A 21980-nucleotide genomic window follows, 5' to 3' on the forward strand; every position below is an offset into this window, starting at 1 on the left:
GCAAAGTAGGAGGACACAAAGTCAATATTCACAAATTGATGGCATTTTTTTACACCAACAATGAACCATCAGAAAAAGGAAACTAAAAAAATTCCCATTTACTATAGCAACAATACATTAAAGTACCTAGGAATAAATCTAGCCAAGGAGGTAAAAGACCTGTACTTGAAAGACTAGAGAATACTGAAGGAAGAAATTGAGAAATTCTTTATTGCAAATAAATGGAAGCATATATCATGTTCATGGAATGGAACAATTAACATCATTTAAATTCCCATACTACCCAAAGCAATCTATAGGCTTAACACAATTCCTATTAAAATACCAATGGTATATTTCACTGATCTAGAACAAATACTCTAAAAATTTATATGGAACCAAAAAAGATCGCAAATAGCCTCAGAATCCTTGATAAAAAAGAACAAAGTTGGAGGGAACACAATAGCTGATATCAACCTATACTACAAAGCCAGTGTGCTAAAAACAGTCTATTGGACATAGGAACAGACACATAGATCATAGATCATAGAACATAATAGAGAACCCAAAAATAAATCCATGTCTCTATTAATATTTGACAAAGGAGGCATGAAAATACAATGGAGTAATGATAGTCTTTTCTATAAATGGTGTTGTGAAAACCTGACTGCTACGTGCAAAAATATAATCTAGACCAACAATTCACCATACACCAGCATAAACTCAAAATGGATAAAATCATATAAACTCAAAATGGATAAAATACCTAAATATAGGTTGTGATACCATAAAAATCCCAGTGGAAAACATTGGCAGTAAAGTTTCAGATATCTCACATGGCAATATTTTTGCCAATATAGCTCCTAAGGGCAAGAGAAATAAAAGGAAAAATAAACAAATGGGATTACATCAAAATAAAAGGCTAAATAACCCATCATGAAAATTAAAAGGTGACCGACTATATTGGAGAGCGTATTTGTCAATGTTACATTTGACAAGGGTTTAATCTCCAAAATTTATAAAGGACTCAATAACTTAACACCAGGAAGACGAGCAATCCAGTTAAAAAACGGGCAAAAGATCAAAATACACACTTTTCCAAGGAGGACAAACAGATGGCCCAGAGAGATGGGAAAAAATGCTCCACATCACTAGCCATCAGAAAGATGCAAATTAAAATTACAATGAGGTATCATCTCATACCTGCCAAAATGGATATCATTAATAAATCAGCAATCAATAAATGCTCACCAGGATATGGAGAAAACGGAACCCTAGTGCACTGTTGGTGAGAATGCAGACTGGTGCAGCCACTGTGGAAAAGAGTATGGAATAGCTTCAAAAAATGGAACTACCTTTGGACCCAGTGGTTCCACTGCTGGGAATATACCCTAAGAATCCCCAGTCACCAATTCAAAAGAACCTATGCACCCCATGTTCATAGCAGTGCTATTTACAATAGCCAAGAGTTGGAAACAGCCTAAATGCCCATCAGTACATGAGTGGATTAAAAAACTGTGGTACGTTTTCACAATGGTATACTAAGCAGCAGAAAAAAAAGAAAGAATCCCTACCTTTTGCAACAGCACACATGGAACTGGAAACTATTTTACTAAGTGAAATAAGCCAGTTGGTGAAAGACAAATACCATGTGATCTCACTCATAAGACGTATCTAAAGAACAATATAAACTAATGAGCAAAATAGAACCAGAGGCACTGAACCATGGAACAGACTGATAAAGGTAAGAGGAGAGGAAGTAGGTGGAGCCTGTTTGATAGAATGTGAAGGGATTAGTCAAAGAACATATATGAAGGACCCATGGACATGTACAATGGTTCAGGGACTGATTACAAAACAGGTTGTGCTGGGCGAAAAGGGATGGAGGGGAGCACGTTGGGACAATTGCAATAGCATAAATGATAAAAAACAATCAAGAATAAAATTATCATATGACCTAGCAACTATTCTTCTGGGTAATTGCCTGAAAAATTTAAACACATATATACATACAATGAGTACTAGTCAGCCATAAGAGAAGATGAAATGCTGCCATTTATGACAAAATGGATAGATGTTGGAATAATGATGCTAACTGAAATTAAGTCAGACAAAAAAAGTCAAGAGTTACATGATTTCACTTATATGTGGGATATAAAATTAGAAGCAACAAATGAATAAATACAAAAAAGAAAAATTCATGGACACAGACAATAGTATGGTGGCTATCAGAGGGATGGGGGCTTGGGGATAGGGTAATATAGTATAAAGGGGATCAAATATATGGTGACAGAAGGTTTGACTTTGTGTGGTAGACACACAATGCAATAATGCAATATACAGATTAGGTATCATATAATTATGCTCTTGAAACCTATATAATTTTATTAACCAACATCACCCCAATAACTTTAATATAAAATAAAAAAGAAGAAATGAAATAGAAAATTAAAAAGTCTCTTGAAACAAAGGAAAAAGAAAACACAACATACCAAAACTTAAGGATGCAGCACAAGCCATTCTAAGAGAGAAGTTTATAGTGATAAATGTCCACGTTGAGAAAAATATCTCCAGTAAACAACCTACCTTTACACCTTAAGAAACTATAAAAAACACAAATTATGCTCAAAGTTAGCAGAGGGAAGAAAATAATAAGGCTTAACAGCATAAATAAATGAAACAGGGACCAGAAAAACAACAGAAATTATTAATAAAACTAAGATTTTTTTAAAAAGATAAAATTGACAAATAATACCACAGTAATACCATGGATCATAAGAGACTACTATAAACAATTATATGCCAACAAATTGGATAATCTAAAAAAAACTGAAGTATTTCTAGAAACACACAACCTACCAAGATGAAATTATAAAAAAATAGAACATTTGTACAGACCAATAATGAATAAGGGGACTGGATTAGTAATCAAAACTCCTAACAACAACAACAATAACAACAAAAATCCAGGACCAGGTGGTTTTACTAGTGAATTCTATCAAGCATTTAAAGAACATTTAACACTAATTCTTCTAAAACTCTTTAAAAAAACTGAGGAGGAAGGAACACTCCCAAACTCATTCTACAAGGCCAGCATTACACTGACACTAAGTCAGAAAAAGACAATATAAGAAAACTATCAATACAATCCAACATTCCTGATTAATACAGGTGCAAATATCTTCAACAAAATAGCAGCAAACTCAGTTCAACAGCATATTAAAAGGATCCCACATCATAATCAAGTGAGATTTACCCTTAGATTGCAAGGTTGTTTCAACATATGCAAATCAATAACAGTTACACACCCCATCAACAAAATGAAAGACAAAAATCATACAATCATTTCAGTAGATGCAGAAAAGGCATTTGACAAAATTCAATATCCTTTCATGATGAAAACTCAATACACTGGGTATAATAGGAATATATCTCAATATAACAAAGGCCATGTATGACAAATCCACAGCTAACATCATACTCAACAGTGAAAGTTTAGATGCTTTTCCTTGATGAGGAACAAGACAAAGATGTCTACTCTTGCCACTTTTATTCAACTTAGTAGTAGTAGTACTAGAATTGAAGGCATTCTGCTAAGTAAAATAAATCAGAGAAAAACAAATGCTTGTATGCAGAACAGTAACAAAGCTGAACTCATGTTAACAAAGATTGAAATGGTGGTTGCCAGGCACTGGGGGATGGGAAAAATGAGATGTTGATCAAAGGGTTCCAACTTCCAGCTATATGATGAATAATTTTGAGGATCTGATATACAACATGGATTCTATAATGAACAATATTGTATTATATTTTTGAAAGTTATTAAGAGATTTTAAATATTATCATCACAAACAAAAACACAGTAATTATGTGACAGGTCTAAGATTTAACTAACCTTACTGTGGTAATCATTTTACAATAAATATGTGTATCAAATTGTCACATGTACACCTTAAACTTACGTGTTATATGTCTACAATATCTCAAGAAAACAACAAAAACCCCTCACCCATATTGCATTTTTCCTTGTATAGGGTATTGCCACATGCACACTATAAGTGAAAAAGACTCTAGTGACTCTTCTGCTTATTGGGATGCTCTTATTTTCTTTTAATTTAGTGGTTCTTGGTCACATTATAGGAGAAAATGGACCCCTACAATACGTAAACTATTCTTGTGTTAGTCTACTATCTTGTTCAGCTTTATGTCTATGCCTCCATTATATTGTTTAGGGCATTTTAAATTTAGGCAAGCATTTCTAATGATCTAGATTTATTTAAGACTAAACTTGACCAAGAAGGGCATGGCAGGTGTTTCTGCACATATGACAATGGTAAGACAAACCAAACCAAACAAACCAAGAACAAAAAACTAGGCCTCTGCTAGCAACCTCTAAAATTAAGTGATTTTCCACAAATATTTAATTGAAGGAGATAGTAGAGTGCTTACATCATTATTATTTTATTTGGTTTCCTTCAAAATAGCAATTAAATTCTGTACAAAATTTGACCTTACTGTATTTGGCATTGAACATTTAGTACATATCTGCAAAATAAAGGAGTTTATTCCTCATTCAAAGGCTCGTATCAAAGTGTAAAACAGCAAACACCACTAACTAAAGTTCCAGACTGCAACTATCTGGCAAATACTTCTGATGATGATTTGTGTGCGGGCGGGGCGGCGGCAAAAAGCCAATGAATTAAACTACTTCTTCCTTTTATCCTGTTTCTCATTCCCCTTTCAATTTTTATGTGCCTCATAAAAGAGATGATGTCACAAAGAGGAAGAAGACAAGGATCTACTTCATTTGTCTGCCCATTCTCAGGGAAAACAAGATTTGGGGTAACCCGTGATGAGAAAGAATGAAACTTAATTGTCTACTGTCCCACATCATGACTCCCAGCGAGTTCTGTGAGACCTTAGGGTTCAGGAAGCCTGACCGTTTCCAGAGTTAAATCCTAGTGAACCGCCTTGTGAACGGCCTTTCTCCTTTCTCAAGGAGAAAGGGCTACCAGGGTGTGGAGGCCAGGTTGAGTTACACAGCGTGGTATCAGTACAGTATTACATGTATATTGGGTTTTATTTCCGAGGGGAAAGAGATGTTTGTGGGGGTTACCGTGTTTGGGTGTTTTTGGCGGTGGGAGCAAGAGTCTTAGCTCTAAGGGCAAACAAGGCGGCAGCCTCTGAGATGTCCGACACGCAGTCGCTGGAGCAGGGAATTCAGGGGAGGAGCCAAGGGTGGGGAATCTTGACACTCACCCCTCGGACTTCACAACTGCCTCAGCCCCTGAGGCGCGCGCAGTTCCTCCCAACGCCCTCTACAACCGCACCGAGCTGAGAGCGGCTTCAGTCTCCTGGATACCACCGGCCTCTTGCACAGGAGCCTGCCACAGCACGCACCGCCACGTACCAACACGTGCCCAGTCCCTGCACCCAACCCCTCGCTCAGCAGCCCCCAGCACGCACCGCCTTCTCTGTACCCCCTCCTCTGCTCTCCCTCTGCTCTGCCCCTCCCAAAACGCGACCCCTCTCCCTCAGGCACTTCCTCTGCTCCACCTCGCGCCCTCCCAAAAAGTGCCCCCACCCAGCACGCTTCCTACAGGCACGTGCCCCCTCCCCGCGCACAGCGCACACCTTATCTGGCACGCGCCTGCTACTAACAAGTGCCCCCTCCTCTCCGCAGTCTCAGTACGCGACCCCTACCGGCGGAGGTCCCCTGCTATGGCCCCAGGGCAAGCTGGAAACTCCACCGTGATTCCCTGGAAGCGTAGACACCCGCCACCTCTTCCCCACTTATTGGGGCTCTCCTCCCCCTCACGCATCGTGGTTTCCTCTGTGGACCCCGCACAAGAAGCAGGACCTTTAGGTAGGAGACTCTGGGCGTCGATGGGGTTAGCAGAACTTTCAGGGGCGCAGTGCATTGTCCGGCAGATCCCCTCGCCGCCTAACGTGCGTGGCCCACGAGACCGGTCATTCCCAGCGCACAGCTCCCCACCCCTCCCCCTTCACCACATTCCCCGCGTCGGGCCTGTGCCTGACCACCAGCTTTTGGAAGCCCCCACCTGCGTCTTCGCGCAAGCTTCGCAGATCTGCAACCCTCTCTCCTGCTCCCTAAACCCGCATTTGTTTCTCTGGGTTGACCCCACCCTCACAGTCATCTGCCGTGGAGCCTAACGTTTGGAATTACAAGTTCCAAATTCTGACCCTGCTCTTCCGGTATCAAGTGATTCACTGTCTGCGCCAGGAACTGGGCTCCGGGACCAGCAGGTCAGGCTTTGACAGAAGAGGGCCATTGAGGAGCATGACTGGGCAAAGGTTTCCATTGAGGCTTAAGGTGTTTTAACGTTCTTGCAGCTACTGTGGGGACAATTCGCGGCACTCACCGCCCGCGTTAGTGTGGCTTCCCAGCGATTCATGTAGATGCCCCTGCTTGGCACCGGCCTGCCACCCATCCTAGAAAAGTGTTTTCTGTTTGCCAGGCTACACCATAGCTTCCTGAGGTTCAGCCTAGGCAGCGTATAGTCTGGGAGTATTTCCTGCAGGCTGACAGGTGTAAAGCAGCAAACACATTGGCCTAGGGACAATCTAATGAGCCAAAACTACACCTCCTCTTCAGATTTGTTTCTTCCTGAAGTGATTTCCCTCAGCCTTAGGGTATTCGTGAGCATTCTCTACCTGTTATTGTTCAAGTGTTCAATAGAGGACCTGGTGCATTTTTTTTTTTTTTTTTTTGCTTCTTGCTGGAAGGTGAAGAGGTGAGTTGGGGGATAGAGAGGAACAGTGAAAGAGACTGGCAGAGTAAAGGAATATTGGAAAGGGTCATTGATGAAGGCTACTGGGAGACTAGATGCAAAAGTTTAATAAAATAACTTACCTCTCCCTTTAGATGACCAACCTTGGGAACAAATTTTTCCAGTTACTGAAATCACTTGTTGATCTGTGGTAGATGTGGGAATGGAACTCATAGGAAGTTATAGTACAGCTAAAAACAATAGAACAGAGAACAGCTTCTGGACGTCATCTTGCAGTATCCGACTGAGACTATAAAAACCTTGAGCAAACCATCCCAAAATACAGCAGCTACAAAGACTCTTTTCATCTTGCAATTCATCAAGGCTTATTCTACTGAGTCTGGAGATAGGAAGGAGGAAACTCTGGAGGTGCCCCAGGGCTAAGATAAATGACATTGTTAAAGCACAGAGACCCTGTTCTAAGACCTGTTGTTCTTGCTTTCTGGAAAAGGGCTGAATCATGATAACTCATGAATGCACCTGTGCAGAAGATGCGACATGACTCCTGCTTCATTATAAATAGTATTATAATAAATTAACATTGTGCGACCCCATTCTCTGGTGGCCAATAAGGAAAATCATAGGAGACCACATGTGCAGTAGCTTTAAAGTAATACAATTACTTGTACATGCCCACCAAAACTAGCCAGGAAATGTCCGCTCAATAAGAATAGAATCCCTCCACCACCTGAGGTCAATCTCTGCTCTGGGAGGGCCTGCTCCCATGTTTTGTGGAGTATACTATTGCTTAATAAATCTGCTTTCTCTGCTATAAACTCTGTATGTTCGGATCAGTTCTTTGTCCATGATCACGAAGAACCTGCTCACTGTGCCCACCTATGACACCACTTGTCTGCTCACCTGCACATAATTTGGAAGAGTGATTATGTAACAGGATAGGTCTGGTCAGAAATCCCTGGGAGCCTGGAGGGAACCTGCGGAGGCTTCCTGAATTGATTTTGTGGCTGAAAACTAGTGACAGCCTTCTCATACTTTAGAGCCAAACTACAAACTATAAACAAAGGCCATGTGGTTGTGCAAATGCTGATGACATAGCTGGGGTGGCTGGGGGGATGGGAGTTGTGGGAGGGGGGCTCACAGAGCATCTGGGTGAGCTGTGGGGGCCTCATCCCCCTTCTTAGGCAAACAGGCTGCTTGTCTGAAAACTTCTGCCTCTTTGTGGAAAATGGCAGCCAAAAGGGGGTCAAAGACATTGGGGAGCTGACAAAAATGGTGGACATGGATGTCCCCTCCTGCATGGGATTCTGGGAGAGGACTTGTAAACAAAAGGTAGGCAGAAGCTTGCTCTTGGCTCAGGGTCTCTTGCACTCTTGGCTTTTTGGGCTCTTGCTTTGCCCTGTGTGGACTGAACCACTCCTGGGACTGGTAGATGCCAGGCGACCTGGGACTTAGGTCCTGCATGATTAGAAGCCAGATTCTGGGAGGCAGGGTCCCATGCTGGGATGTGTGCCTCACTGGGCTCCAGCTTTTGGGACTCTTCCACGCATTGTAGCATGGCACATGGATCCTGGACTTCTTCCTGTCTCCCTGAGAGCAGTGTTGCATCCAGCAAACGGAGAACAAATGTTGGAGACTTTCAGGGTATCAAGGATGTTACTTTATTGGCCAAGTTTAACCTGCGCAGGGGCGAACTCTCAGAGTGTCCAGAGACACGGTACCCACAAGGGGCTGCAAACGAGAGATGCGCCGAGCGCTTACAACTAAGTCCTTATATAGGGGCGGGCAAGCAAGCGTTATACAGAAGCAGATGTGGCAGTTAGCAATTCACTTACAAAGACCTCGCGCAGGAATTTCAAACCAAGCATTCTTGTATAAGGCAGGAAGGCAGGATGTTTGTTTAGTAACCTAGTAATCTCCTGGCTCTAGCTAGCTAGGTTCTTATTTTCTCATGGTCTAAGTTTTTCCCTACTCCTTACAAGCAGCACATGGAGATAGAGCACACGGAGGCATGAGCTGGGAATTTTCCCTACATGACATTTTGGAGTAATCTGGCTGCATACTCCAGACCCTGAGAGAGAGCTGCTGTGAAATAATGGCAACTCTAAAACCCACAAGTGCATACCACAGAGAGGATGGAGACCTTTTTGCATGGCTGGTTTAAGCTCCAAAAAAGGACAGATAAGCAATAATGGGGAACTTCTGGGTGTGGCTTTGGTTTGCAATCTTTTGAGGAGCAAGGGAGGTTCTATGTCTTGCAGAAAAGAAGGGTTCAGAACAAGAATGCTCCCAGCCACCTCAGACTGGGAACCCTCTTAATAAAAACCAATGACCTTTCACACAAATCTTTGTGTTATGTATATATAGCAAGTGACCTGACCCCATGTTGCCTGGTTAGTTTGATTTCTGTTGCTCTTGGGGGACTCCAGCTGCCCAAACAAGAATCAGAAGAGCTCTCTGTCTCCTTTTCTCTCTACCTCATTTTTTTATTTCTTTCTTAATCAGAATTGGGCAAGAATAGGATGGAGAACATTTTATTTTCAAAGAGTGTTTTTACTGTATGTTGTTGGACTCTACATGTTCTTGGTGCAAACATTATCTTACAATTGTAAAATACTGGTTGAGTTTTGGAAATAACCCAAATTACCCCTTGAGCTTTGATACTGATTTTAATCAGATTATTTTGGGTATAAATCTGATGTGTGTATGTGTGTCCATGGGAAAGATGATTTGTTCCAGGCTTAATGTTCCTCTTATCCATAATTAAACCTAAAAATAAATTGTATGCTTTTCAAGCTGTCCCATCTCACAGCTCCATTATTTCTGGATGTTTTTGTTTAACCATTTGAAATACTCAGGGAAAGTTTCTTGTTCCTACCCTGATAAATGCTGCTTTTTCATACTTCTAGGAGAGAAAACATGAATTTCATCAAATGGCTAGGTTTTCACATGCTGGATACACAGGCCACCCATGTAAATCTACAAAGAAGGGGCATGTGGTCTCCTTGGGGGAACTGTTTATTACATAAATATATTTGCACCAAGTTATACACACACACAGGAATGCCCCTCTATGTATCCAGGTGTAGTAGAGAGTACTCTAAGAGGACATAGGTCACAGGTGGGAACTGAATCTCATGTCACCTTTGCTTTAGAACCATCTTCAATCATCTTCTGTGTTCTGTAGGTTAGCAAGAATCAGAAAGACTTGTTCCAGTGTTATCTGGCTGATGGAATAATCTTCTAATTTGAATTGCTCTTTAGCTTCCTCCAAAATACCAAACACCTTAAACAACAAAAAGGTGCAGTCACCATTGCAGCCTTCCCTCTAGCCCCAACCCAGATGAGCCAGCCTCTCCTCCAGTTCTTCCAACTGCCGCCAAGTTAATGTTGGCGGGAAAAAAGCCCAGAGGGGGAAATGAGAAAAAAAGTGGAATATATAATCAAGAAACTGATAGAGGGAGTTCTATTTCCTCATTTTCTTGATGGACATGGACTAATAATGAGATTTAGGGAGCAGAAATTGGAGCAAATGAAATTAAGTTTGTCTGAAAAGTAACCTAAAGTCCCTGCTCCCACATCAGGCTCCCATTACACATGCCTGAATAGTAAATGTTTCCCCCATCATTAGTCCTCTCTTAACATGTGATGTTAGAAAGGCATGGTTTCTAGTCACCTTTGCCCAGCTATTGTCCTTGCTGGGAATGTAGTAGTTCAGGTTCCCTTGGTTCTCCTGCTTTAATACACTACCTAAAAAAGTAATTATATTACATGTAGGATAAGTAAGTAATCTTGCAGACTTCATTTAAAATTGCCCAAATATTGCTATATCTACTTAATTATATATAATAAAACTACAAATAAATGCCATTATGACAAAAGGGGATATGATCAAATAACCTATGCTCTTTGGTTTGCATGACATGTTTTTTTCAGCAGATTTATTCCCTATGAAATAGCCTTGTTATGTGAAGCTCATAATAATTATTGAGGGCAGGCTTGCAGACACACATACAAAATGTCAGCTCACATGCCCAATGAATGAACCCAACACTTCAAAAATTCTAATGTTACTATTAAGACTTTATTCTTGCACATGGTGCTGAGAAAATGAGCTAGGAAGATGTTCAGTCTGCTTGTGTGAGGAGGTACATATGAACAGTATGCTTGCTTGGTAGGAAAGAGACAAGGCCTCCTCACTCTGATGACATGCCATGGGAAAGAGGCAGTTATACATGGCAGTTATACTTAATCCTTAAGTCAGGTTGTATTGTTGTTTCTTTTACTAGTGAGTAAGAAACCATTTCTAATTTAGAACTGAGGTGTTTACACTTAATGCATATTTTCAGATTATTGCAAATTGGATTAATTGGAATTAAAATGTGTTAAAGTAAAAAAATACATGTTTATAATGATGTGTAGATTTTCTTAATATGATTTTTAAAGCATGTGTTGTCTCCATGATCATATAAGGCTCTTCTTTTTTTGCATGTGAAATATTTAAAACAGAGCTTTATGAGTTATTCAAAGCAAACACTGACATAACCATCACATTTAGGTCAAGTAATAGTAACCCAGACAGTCCCATGTGCCATTTCCCAGCCTGTGTCCCCCATAAAATATAACTAATACCTTTATTTTTATTATGGATTTTTTAGCATTTTTTCACCTATGCATGTACCCCTAAATTTAGGCAGAGTTTTCTTATTTTTGAACCTTATGTGAATGGAGTCATCTAGCAGAGGCGTCTAAACTTTTGATGTTTCTGCACCACACGGGAAGAAGAAGAGTTGTCTTGGGCTACACATTAAATACCTTATAACACCTGACCATAAAAAAAATCTCTTAATGATTAAAGTAAATTTATGATTTTGTGTTGGGGTGCATTCATGGCCATCCTAAGCTGCATGCAGCCTGTGAGCTGTGGCTCCGACACCCTGAACTAATGTATATTCTTTTCTTTCTGCTTCTGTTACAGAACAGCAGTTGGGGTCCTGCTGCACACCACCACCCTCAAGCAAAATTCTGGAGGCAAAGTTATGGTTATAAAGGTCTCCTTATTCAAAACCCACACATGTTTGAAACAATAGCTTTCCACATGCATATCAATTAACGTTAAAATCTTTAACTCTTGAGTTCCCCTATCATTTACCCTGTTAGTTTTTATCTTATTTTTATAGGATTAGTTTACAAACTAAAACTACATAAGATACAAAAGCTACACAATTTGGGGGGGATGGTAGGCTTCTGCATCAGAGCCCATCCCTTCTAGAACACCCAAAGAAAAATAACCCTACCACCCTTGCCAGGCCAGACCAATCCTAGTCTGCACCCAGAGTTTCTTCTCCCATTCAAAATACCATCCTTTGAAATGCAGAAAGCTGCAGCACAATAAGACAGGCACCCTTGAAGGAGAGAGCCCAAGAATCAGTCTCTGCCTTCCTTTTATTTTAATCTTCTGGTCCATAATTCCACCTGCTCCAGAGGTATTCAGCTTCTCAGCCAATCCCATCCTAGGCTGTTTACCATTGCCTTGAGCAACCTCCTCCTATGGCCCCTCCCTGCTTCTCACCAGTGATCTGCTCAGATCTGTCTGTATTACTTTTTTCATTAAGTTTTTGTAAGACTCATGTGGTTGTATCTAGCTATAATTCATTTACTTTCCTTTCTAAACTATAATCTAGAGTAAAATATCCACAATTTGTTTACCATTCAGCTACTGAAAATATAAGAACATAAGGAGAGAGAAGATGGTAGCAAAGTAGGTGGGAGCTGAGCCTACTTGCTCATGCACTCAACTGGGACACTTAGCTGATCTTCCAAAGGACAAAGTGAATAACCAACAGAATCTTAGCTGATATGAAGTTTGGAAGCCAAAATGTGCAGAGGATGCTTCAAAACAGGCAGTAATGAGGTTTTGTAGCCAGATAGGGGAAGTCCCCAGACACAGAAAGTCCCTGGACTTGGCACCAGAAAATACAGCTGCCACCTTGAAAACATTGGAGGAGAGCTGGGTCAGTGATAGCAGCCTAGTGGCTCCCTCCTCTCCTAGGGTCAGCAAATCACTGACCCTCACCAGGAGAGATTTGAATGCATAAAGGCTGGGAGGAAAAAAGGCAAACAGACACACACAAAGTTGGTGGTACACCCAATTTGGGGTGGCAGTTGCTGGCCAGGAGAATGCCAGAGTTGGGGGATCCTGGTGGCACCTGGAGTTAGGAGAAGGGGTGGGCCGTGACTGGCAGTGTCTGAGGTAGACTCTGGACTTGCCAGAGAATTGGAGGGTGTAGAAAGCTGGGCAGTGGCTCTGAGTGGCAGCAGAGCCCAAAGGGACTTTTTTCAAAAGCGGAGCTGAGGTGCACTGGACAGGGATCTTGCTCATGTAGCTGCCCAGCCATCAAGGAGGGAGGACTGTGGGCACAGTTAGCTCCCACTCAGTGTACTTCACGGATTAATCAAAGGGGTACAAAGTGAGGTGGTTAATCAGTGCCAGCCTGGCTCAACTGTGCAGAGTAGAGCGTGTGGGCCACACAGTGCTCTGAGGGCAAGGGCTGGAAAATGGGCACCTGTGATTATAATAGCCAAGACTGAGCCTACTTCCTTACGGAACCACCAGAAAAGCAGAGCCCAGTACCTCACTGTCTGCAAGAGTCAGGAAGATCTACAAAACCAGCTGTTCAGGCTTAACAGCCAACACCAGGAAGCTTTTTTTTTCTTGCAAGAGTAAGATAGTAAGACCTGGAGCTGAGACAAAACCAGAGACAGATCCAGAAAGAAGTCAGAAGGCAAACACCAATAGCTGAGAAAAATTTTACCTCGCTCTTCATCAGAACTTGTATTTTTTATTTCTCTTTCTTCTTTTCATTTATGTAGGTTTTTTTGTTTCTTGTTAGTTGTTTTGTCTTGTTTTTATCCCTTTTATATTGCATTTTAATTTTTTCTTTCACTTCACTCATATTCTAAATAACTCACAACTCTCAGTCTTTCACTTTTTATTCAGATTATGTATTTTTTATAATCATATTGTTGCTATTTCAAATCCCACACAGCACCCTTCCCTGTTCCTAATTCATTTCACCATCTTCCTGAACTTTATTACTGTTGTGGTAAATTTTGTTTTCTCCTACACCATGTCACGTTCCTATCGCTTACTCTCACTATTTCTCCTCCATCTGACCTTGCATAAGCACCCTTTCTTAAGTCAGCTCACAAATCTTTATCCCCTCTTAAAAGAGTCTTATTTTGTTTCCATCTTTTGTAAACAGTGGCTAGTTTGGTGAACTACGATGGTGATTGCTGTAGTTTTCTAACAGAACGCCTATTTGTTCACTATTTGTTTGTATTTTAAATCCCACAGCATACTCTCCTATTTTCTTACTCTATTGTGCCTCCCTGTGACCCTTATCAGTTGAGTGAAGAATTTGATTTCTTTTTCCCCCCTCTCCCAACCTGGGCTCCCTACTCTCAAAAATTTGCTTCCACATTCCTCTCAAAATCATGTTTATTTCTGGTAGACATTTCATATTCTATTTCTCTTTTGTACAATATTCTTGTCCCCATTCCACCTTTTTAAACTTCACTCATCTGTCGTTGCTATTGAACCTGCTCTGCTTTTTTGAAATTTTGCTTTTGTGGGTCCAATACATTTTCAATTTTACTTCAGACTTCATAGTATACTCTTCCCTTTTCTTACCCCATTGTTCCCATTGCCCTTTCATGTTACTTATGTTTTAAATTTGATTATCTCCCTTTCTTCACCTCAGTTCTATCATTACTCTTATCAATTCTCCTCCCTCTTACTACCGAATAATATTTTCCCCTGTGTTAGTCATCTCTATTCCTTTTGTCATATCTTATAATATTCATAATCTCTCTTCACCTTTATTAATTTTTGCTCAAGTGCAGTCAAAATTGCTGTTGTGGTAGGGGGTTCTTTTTGCTGGCATAACTTTGGCTGTCTGGCAATACTACTTTGTAAACCAACACCTGTACAACAGCATACAAAACAAGGCAGGGGTTGTGACTACCAGTAAGACCAATAGAGGGGAGAACCCACCAACAAAGGAGCCACCTACAAGTAAAGCCAAAGTACAACAAGGGAGTCCACACAAATAGAAGAACGGGCAACCCTAGAGCATCCAGACAAGGAGATCAAAGAGACCACACCAGTGAGTCCCACAGAATTCCTACCACAGAAGTCTGCCTCATTAAGACAGCAGGCAAAACAGAGCATTCTAGACACAAAAACTTAAAAAAAAAGAAAGAGTCACTGAAAATGGGGTGACAAAGAAAGAAACCCCAGTCAAAAGGAATGGAAGAATCCCCAATAAAGAGCTAGATGAGCCCTGGCTGGCATAGCTCAGTGGATTGAGCTCAGGCTGAGAACCAAAGTGTTGCAGGTTTGATTCCCAGTCAGGGTACATTCCTGGGTTGCAGGGGCCATGACCCCAGCAACCGCACATTGATGTTTCTCTCTCTCTCTTTTTCTCCCTCTCTTCCCTCTCTAAAAATGAATAAAATTAAATCTTTAAAAAAAAGAGCTAGATGAAATGGAGGGAAGCATACTATCAACATAGAATTCAAAAGGATTTTTACAGGAACACTAAAGGAACTTAATGACAACTACAAGGAACTGAGTGGGAACTACAACAGCATGAAAAAGGAAACAAACTATAAACAAGAACCAGGAAGAAATGAAGAATACAATTTCTGGAATAAAAAAAAATACACTAGAAGGAATTACAGCCAGGATGGATGAAGCAGAGAACTGAATTAGTGAGCTGGGACACAAGGTTAAATGAAATACCAGGGAGAAGAGCAGCATAAAAAAAAAGACCCAAAAAGTGGGAGGATAACCTAAGGGAACTTCAGATCAACAAGAAATGCAACAACATTCAAATCATAGGAATACCAGAAGGAGAAGAAAAGGAGCAAGTGATAGAACACCTGTTTGAAAAAATAATAACAGAAAACTTCCATAAACTGGAGAGGGGAAAAGCCATGCAAATACAAGAGCACAGAGGATCCTAATCAAGATGAACACAAAGAGGCCTACTTTAAGACACATCACAATTAAAATACCAAGTTTCAAAGACAAAAAAGAGTAAATCTTAAAATCAGCAAGGGAGAAACAAATAGTAACATACAAGGGAGCTCCAATAAACCTAGTAGCTGACTTCTCAACAGAAACACTACAAGCCAGAAGAGAATGGAAAGAAATATTCCAAGTAATGAAAAGCAAAAGACTGCAACCAAAATTACTCTACCCAGCAAGGCTCTCAATGAAAGTGGAAGGTGAAATAAGGAGTTTCCCAGACAAAAAGAGTCTAAAAGAATACCCCTCCATGAAACCAGCTTTGCAAGATGTGCTAACAGGACTGCTTTAAGAAGATGAAGAATAAAAAGTGAGAGAAAGAAGGACACAGTTACAAAAGGGGAAAATGGCAATGAATGAGTACCTATAAATAATAACCTTAAATGTAAATGGATTAACTTCCCCAGTCAAAAGACATAAGGTAGCTGATTGGATAAGAAAACATGAAATAATTAAAAATTAAAATAAATAAATAAATAAATAATATATTAAAAAAAAGAAAAGAAAACATGACCCAAACATATTCTGCCTCCAAGAGATCCACCTCAGGAAAAAAAAAAGGGAAGAGTTGGGAAAAAATATTCCAGGCAAATGGGGAGGGGAAAAAAGCTGGTGTACCAATACATATATGAGACAAAATAGACTTCAAAACAAAGGCCATAAAAATAGACATAGGAAGGCACTTTATAATACTCAAGGGAAAAATCCAAGAAGACATAAACATTGTAAACTGATGTGTACTCAACATAGGAGCACCCAAATATATAAGGAAAATCATGGAGGACTTCAAGAAAGATATAGAGACCACACACTTATAATAAGGGATTTTAACACTCCACTGTAAACAATAAGTAGATCTTCCAAACACAGAATCAACAAGGATATTGTAGTACTGAATGATGCACAAGATCAGATGGATTTAACTGATATATATATATATAGAATATTTCATCCCAAAGAAGCAAAATACACATTCTTTTCAAATGCACACAGAATGTTTACGAAGAAAGACCACATGATAGGACACAAAACAAGCATCAACAAATTAAAGAAAATTGAAATTATATCAATCATTTTCTTGGACCACAAGGGCTTGCAACTAGAAACCAACCTCAAGGAAAAAAACTCAAAACCAATCAAATTCATGGAGACTGAATAGGATGCTATTAAATAATGAATGGGTCAAGAATGACATCAAGGAAGAAATCAAAAAGTTTCTGTAAATGAATGAAAATGAACACACAACAGTACAAAACTTCTGGGACACAACAAAGGCAGTCCTAAGGAGGAAGTTCATAGCAATACAGGTCTATCTAAAAAAGAGAGAAGCATTTCAAATAAACAGTCTAACACTACAGCTACAAGAACTGGAGGAACAACAATAAACAAATCCCAGAGCAAGCAGAAGGAAGGAAATAAGCAAGATCAGAACAGAATTAAATGACATAGAGTCTAGAAGAACAATTCAAAGGATCAATAAACCCAGGAGCTGATTCTTTGAAATATAAAAAAACTTAAGCTTTTAACCAGGCTCATTGAGAAAAAAAGAGAAAGAACCCAAATAAATAAAATCAGAAGTGAAAGAGGAGAAATTATAACTGATACCACAGAAATACAAAGGGTTGTAAGAAGTTACTAAAACTATATGCCAAGAAATTTGAAAACCTGGTGAAATGCACAAATTGCTAGAAAAATATAATCTTCCAGAACTAAATCATGAAGAAGGAGAAAGCCCAAACAGATTGATCACAGCTAGTGAAACTGAAGCAGAAATCAAAAAACTCCCAGCACATAAAAGCCCTGACCAGATGGCTTAACAGGAAAATTTTATAAAATATTCAAGGAAGAGAGAACCTCTGTCCTTCTCAGACTATTCCAAAAAGTTCAAGAAGAGGGAAGATTCCCAAACTCTTTTTATGAGGTCAGCATCATCCTAATCCCAAAAGCAGATAAAGACACAACAAAGAAAGAAAACTATAGGTCAATACCACTGATAAACATAGATGCTGAAATCCTGAACAGAATATTAGCAAACTACACCAATAATATATTAAAAAGATCATACACCATAATCAGGTGGTATTCATCCCAAAGATACAAGGATGGTATAATATTCACAAATCAATAAATGTAACACATTGCATAAACAAAAGGAAAGACAAAAATCATATAACCATATCAATAGATGTGGAAAAAGCATTTCATAAGGTACAACACCCACTTATGATAAAAATACTAAGCAAAGTGGGAGTAGAGGGAGCATTCCACAACACAATAAAGGCCATATACAAGAAACCTATAGCCAGTATCATACTCAAAGGGTAAAACGAAAAGCTTTCCCATGAATCAGGAGCAAGACAAGGTTGTCCTCTTTAACCACTTCTATTTGACATAGTTTTGGAAGTTTTAGCCAGAGCAATCAAACCAGAAAAAGAAATAAAAGGCATCCAAATTGGAAAGAAGAAAATAAAACTGTAATTGTTTGCAAGTGACATAATAATGTACATAGAAAACTCTATAGACTACACCAAAAAAACTACTCAACCTAATAAGTTAACATGGCAAAACAGTGGGATACAAAGTCAATATTGATAAATCAAAAGCATTTTTGTACACCAACAACAAAATAGCAGAAACAGAAATAAGGGAAAAAAATCCCATTTGCTATTGTAAGTAGAAAAATAAAGTACCTAGGAATAAACTTAACCAAGGAAGTAAAAGAACTACTTAGAAAACTACACAACACTGAAGAAAGAAATTAAGGAAGACACAAATAAATGGGAACATATATCAGGCGTATGGATTGGAAGAATTAACATCATCAAAATGTCCATACTACCCCAAACACTTTATAGATTTAATGCAATCTCTGTTACAATATCAATGGTATATTTCACAGACATAGAACAAACATTTCAAAAGTTTATATGGAGCCATAAATGACCCTGAATACCCTCAGCAATTTTGAGAAAGAAGACCAAAGTTGGAGGGATCACAATACCTGATATCAAATTACATTACAAGGCCACTGTCATGAAAACAGTCTTGTACTGGCATAAGAACAGACATATAGAGCAATGGAACAAAATAGAGAGCCCAGAAATAAACCCAAGTCATAGTCAATTAATATTTGACAAAGAGGACAGACGCATAAAATGGAGTTAAAATAGCCTCTTCAGCAAATGGTGTTGGGAAATCTGGACAACTACATGCAAAAAAAAAAAAAAAAAAAAGAAAATTGACCATGAACTTATACCATACACAAAAATAATCTAAGGATGGATAAAAGACTTAAATATATCTCAGGACACCATAAAAGTCCTTGAGGAGAACATAGATAGGAAAATTTCAGATATTCCACACAGAATTATTTTTACTGATATGTCCTCTAGAGTAAAGGATAGAAAGGAAAGAATAAACAAATGGGACTACAGCAAATTAAAACGCTTCTTCATGGCTAAAGAAAACATCAGCAAAATGAAAAGGGTACCAACCATATGGGAAAGTATATTTGGCAATGATATCTAGGACAAGGGTTTGATTTCCAAAATATATAAAGAACTTACATGACTCCGCTCCCCAAAGGCAAACAATCCATTTAAAAAAATGGGCCAAAGACCTGAAAAGATACTTCTTGAAGGAGGACATACAGAGATATATGAACAAGGGTTTTATGCTTTTGCCCCCTTTGTCAAATATTAATTGACTGTAACTTAGGTTTATTTCTGGACTTTTTATTCTGTTCCATTGCTCTGTATGTGTGTTCTTACTCCAGAGACATGGTCCAGCATCACTAACCATCAGAGAGATGCATATTAAAACCACAAGGAGCTACCACTTCACACCAGTGAGAATGGCCATCATAACCAAATAAACAAGTGCTAGTGAGGATGTGGAGAAAAGGAAACCCTTGTGCACTGTTGGTGGGAATGCAGACTCTGGGAGTGCAGCCACTGTGGAAAACAGTATGGAATTTCCTCAAAAAACTTGAAATGGAAAAGCGTTTGACCTGGCAATTCCACTGCTGGGGTCATACCCTAAGAATTCTGAAACACCAATTCATAAAAACCTATGCATCCCAATGTTGACAGCAACACTATTTACAATAGCCAAATGCTGGAAACATCTGAAGTGCCCGTCAGTAAATGAGTGGATCAAAATTGGGGTATATTTACATAATGGAATACTATACAGCAGAAAGAATGAAGGAAGTCCTATCCTTCAGGACAGCATGGATGGAACTGGAGAGTGTTATGTTAAGTGAAATAAAGCAAGTGGTAAGACACAATACCAAATCATCTCACCTTTAAGTGGAACCTAATCACTAAACCATTAAGCAAGTAAAATAGAACCAGAGACATGGACATAAAGAACAAATTGTCAGTAACCAGAGGATTCGGGGTGGGGGGATGGGGAGAAAGCACATGGATAACAGGAAAGAAGGGGAAGGGTCATCAAGAATATGTATAAAGGGCCTATCAACAAAGACTCAGGGGGATGATTAAATGTGGGTGGTGGGGAGTAGGTAGGACAGGGAAGAGTAATGGGGGAAATGGGGACAATTGTAATTGAACAAGAATAAAAAAAGAAAAAATTAATAAAAAGGATAAGAATATTAATCTCCATTTCACTGAGGGTTTTTTTCTAAATTTTCCTTGTCTGCTTTTGTTTGGAGCATATTTATTTCCTCATTTTGCTTGACTCTGTGTTTCTATGTATTAGGCAAAACAGAGACATTGTTCATTTTTTAGGGTGTTGCCCTCAACATCCTAAAAGGTATGGGAGATAAACCTCCCTATTCAACCTTACCCTAGCTCTTGATTGTCTCTTAAACCTTGTGATTATCTAAGTAGCCTGTTTTATTCCGGATAGGTCCCAGTTGTTGAGGGTGTGCTAACTCCTGTCAGGTGTTCCAAAGGGAGTGATCCCAGGCAGCACATAGTTTCAAACTGATGCCAGACCCTCAGGCAGCAGCTTAAAGTATGCAAATATATACAGTCCATTGAGACTGCAATTGTAAAGCCTGCTGACCTCCAAACCAGGATAACTGGAAGTGACTTCATTGTCAGTGAGGTAGAATAGTAAGAAGCTAGGAAAATTCTTGGGCAAGTGAAATAGAGAAACTGAGTCATGAAAATTAAAGGCCAAACCATTTGGGCAATTTATAGCCAGCTAGTAAATCCTTATATCCCCTAACCAAGGGCACTTGAGAGTAAATGGTTTAAATTCTAATGGGTGTGGAATGAAGTTCAGAAAGGGGTGTAGGCAAAGAACCCGCCCCCCCACCCCCATAAGCCTAGCTTGGGGTCTGGGAAAAGCAGAAGCACAGAGACTGAGTTATTTTGCATATCAATAACAATAGTCTAGCCTCACAGAAATCCTAAATAGCCTTCCTGGGTTGAGGAGATTGGCATAACTCCAACCCTTGAAAAGATGTAGCTGGAGGGGCTTCCTGCACCCTCAAGAGTGGCTTGGAGGTGGCTTCTGCATCAGAGGGCCATGCTTGCCTGGACTAACAATGGTAGCTGGGAAAGGCAGAAGAAATCAGACTACTGAGAGGTGTATCCCAGTGTGGGAGGAGTTGGAAATGGAGTTATGGAGGTAGAGACGAACCAGGATTTAAAACTAGTGGGGCAGGCATTCGGGAGCTTAATCATGCAGTTTGGGAGCAGAGAGGGGGCTATCTTGACCACACAGCTTACAAAGCAGGAAAGCAGGAGGTAGCAGCAGTGCATAGCTCTCTCTCTTGGCCACACAGTTTGAAAGGATGCAGAAGGATTCCCTGGCACACCATGAGGAAGGCCACATGGTTTTGGATTAAGAATGGGAGACCAGCTGAGTTACAGACCTCTATTTTTTTTTTCCTGAGATGCAATGTCCCCGACTGGCCTGGTTTGGCAAGGGGAGGCACAACTGTGTGTATGTTTGTGGGTGTCTTAAAGGGACTTTGTGATTTAATGGTGACGTTCCGCCATTATTCTGAAACTGCATAACTTTTGAATAAATAGTTCCTTTCCTTTTTACCAAACTCTGGCATGGAGAGCTACAATTCTTACTGGTGGGGGGCGGGGGGAGGGCAGTGGCAAAAAGAACCATGGAGTAACAAGACCTCCAGGGATGAGGAGGGGTTTCTGTAACAGTGTCTGGTCCCCAACACG

At 39.9% G+C, this 21980-nt stretch overlaps 1 protein-coding gene across 1 annotated transcript in view; it reads right to left on the bottom strand.

Annotated features, from left to right (window-relative positions):
• Positions 1-9891: 9891 nt before the first annotated feature.
• The window catches only part of LOC114506931 (ATP-binding cassette sub-family A member 3-like), a 309809-nt gene continuing 297720 nt past the window's right edge, over positions 9892-21980 (bottom strand). Inside the window, exons 29-30 of the mRNA XM_028524874.2 lie at positions 10405-10478; positions 9892-10014 (exon numbers count right to left, since the gene is read on the bottom strand). Of these exons, the coding sequence (XP_028380675.1) occupies positions 9892-10014; positions 10405-10478 (197 nt within the window). The remainder of the gene's footprint in view (positions 10015-10404; positions 10479-21980) is intronic.

This window comes from Phyllostomus discolor, chromosome 3, assembly GCF_004126475.2.
Source record: "Phyllostomus discolor isolate MPI-MPIP mPhyDis1 chromosome 3, mPhyDis1.pri.v3, whole genome shotgun sequence".
In the NCBI taxonomy this organism is placed as follows: domain Eukaryota; kingdom Metazoa; phylum Chordata; class Mammalia; order Chiroptera; family Phyllostomidae; genus Phyllostomus; species Phyllostomus discolor.